Genomic DNA, 1,785 nt, shown 5'->3' with positions numbered 1-1,785 from the left:
AGAGGTGTGGTTCAGGACTGTTGTGCACATCAGAAAAATAGTCACTGTATAAAGGTCCTGTTATTGTGGGTAGAAAACAAAGAGATGACTGCAAAACCTTTTTTAACATGAAGAGGTATATTCATTTCGTGTCTGACCAACCTTATGGCATTCATTTAAATGTAATTGTTTGTACTTTTACAGTGAATTTCAGAAACCTTTTAAATTGAATGTCCCATGTAAGAGCAGAAAAAAGTTTTAGGGTATGGGAGAATCCCTTTTATAAGTTAAAGCTTCTCAGTAAATGGAGGATACATCTTCCTTTTAGATATGAGTGGTAAAAGTCTGTCTATTTGAGGTAGATGCAAACCTTATTCTCCTGGTTAGTTGCTAATATGACCTTCAGCTGGGGCAAAATTTAACCTTGCAATATTGAATGTGATACTCTGTCTGGTCTTTCCTAAACTAATGTTATTCGTCACAAAACATCCATACAGGGTGGGTTCATAAAAGAAAAAGATCCAACAATCTAGCATTCTCAGACTTCCACTTTACACTTTCAGGTACAATGTGAAATTGCAAAGCTTTTTTACCTTCAAAAGAAAGAATGTTGGAAATGGCAACACCGTCAACAATGAGCTGGAAGATGGTAATGCATATTATGGCATTAGCTGTGATGACCCATCCATACCATTGCTATTGAAAGGTAAGGCTAAGCAGACAGGAGTTGGACAAAGCATTGACACACAGTATTTTTTAATGGTGATCAAAGCACTTGTAACGTTCAGCTGTGGAGGATGATATTGTTATTGGGCTAACTTGACAAATTCAGTCCAGCTAAGCCTTTGGGAATTATAGTTCTTTCCAGGGAGGATGGAAACATGCTACTTCATATCCTTGTAGTGTTGCTGTCTTCTGTTTTCTTGATCAGGAATAAGTGATCGAATTACACACCCATAAAATAAATACTTTTTCTTTGCAGGAGGAATCTCATTTTCTCACTAAGATGTTTAAATTATTGGCAGTAAGTGAAACATGAATCAGAGTGGGATAGCTACAGCAGCAGATGGGGCAAAAGGAATCAATATAACATGAGGCTAAGTTTGCATACAAGGAAAATGGGGTCTCTTCCTAAACTAGTATTCAGTCTTGTGTGCAAAATGGAAACAAAATTTCTTGCAGGCAGTTTTGGCTCCAGGGGGGAAGATGGCATCCTGCTGCCAATGCTGCCTGAGAGTTTGTCTCTGCTCTGCTAACTTCCCTTCATAGCTGCTTCTTATCACTGCCTCTCCCCACAGAACGAAATGAATACTGCCTTTGAGGCTCAAACTGTCTCACTCCTTGAGGTCTTTCTGACTAATCAGGTCTTATTATTTCACTATATACAAGCAATTTTAAGTTTCTGTTGTACGTTTTGAATTGAAGTCAGCATTTAAGATGGACATCTGGTCATATAAGACTTAGGGCTTTGTTTTCCAGGCACATTTTAGATCCATCTAATTCTCTAGAGGCTCACAGTATGAACAGCCTTTCTCTCCCTTTGTCTTCTTTATGTATTTAGATTAGAAGTGGACAACACTTTCTCTTACTGTATGTGAGGGAACAGGGCACAGCATAATACAGGTTCTGATCTCTTATGGAGTCTCTAGGTGCTACAGTAGTATAAAGAATCAAATAATTAGTTCATGTTTGTAAAATAAAAAGGAAAAGAAGAAGGAGGCTTGAGGCATTATGTAAGGAGGGTAATACAATTCTAGACCCATCAATTTTTGCCAACTCCAACTATTCTCCATAAAAGACTTCATC

At 37.9% G+C, this 1,785-nt stretch overlaps 1 protein-coding gene across 2 annotated transcripts in view; it reads left to right on the top strand.

Moving 5' to 3' along the window:
• SLC24A4 (solute carrier family 24 member 4) overlaps positions 1–1,785 on the top strand; it is a 163,305-nt gene that overhangs the window by 128,745 nt on the left and 32,775 nt on the right. The window contains exon 9 of one of the 2 annotated variants that reach the window (XM_014524266.2): positions 543–628. In XM_014524266.2, the coding sequence (XP_014379752.1) occupies positions 543–628 (86 nt within the window). Of the gene's footprint in view, positions 1–542; positions 686–1,785 lie in introns of both variants that reach the window. The other variant, XM_006032804.2, reaches the window with a different exon arrangement.

The sequence above is a fragment of the Alligator sinensis genome, unplaced genomic scaffold (genome assembly GCF_000455745.1).
Source record: "Alligator sinensis unplaced genomic scaffold, ASM45574v1 scaffold645_1, whole genome shotgun sequence".
Classification (NCBI taxonomy): domain Eukaryota; kingdom Metazoa; phylum Chordata; order Crocodylia; family Alligatoridae; genus Alligator; species Alligator sinensis.
The sequence above is the reverse complement of the archived record's forward strand: the minus strand, read 5'-3'. Positions and strand labels throughout refer to the sequence as shown.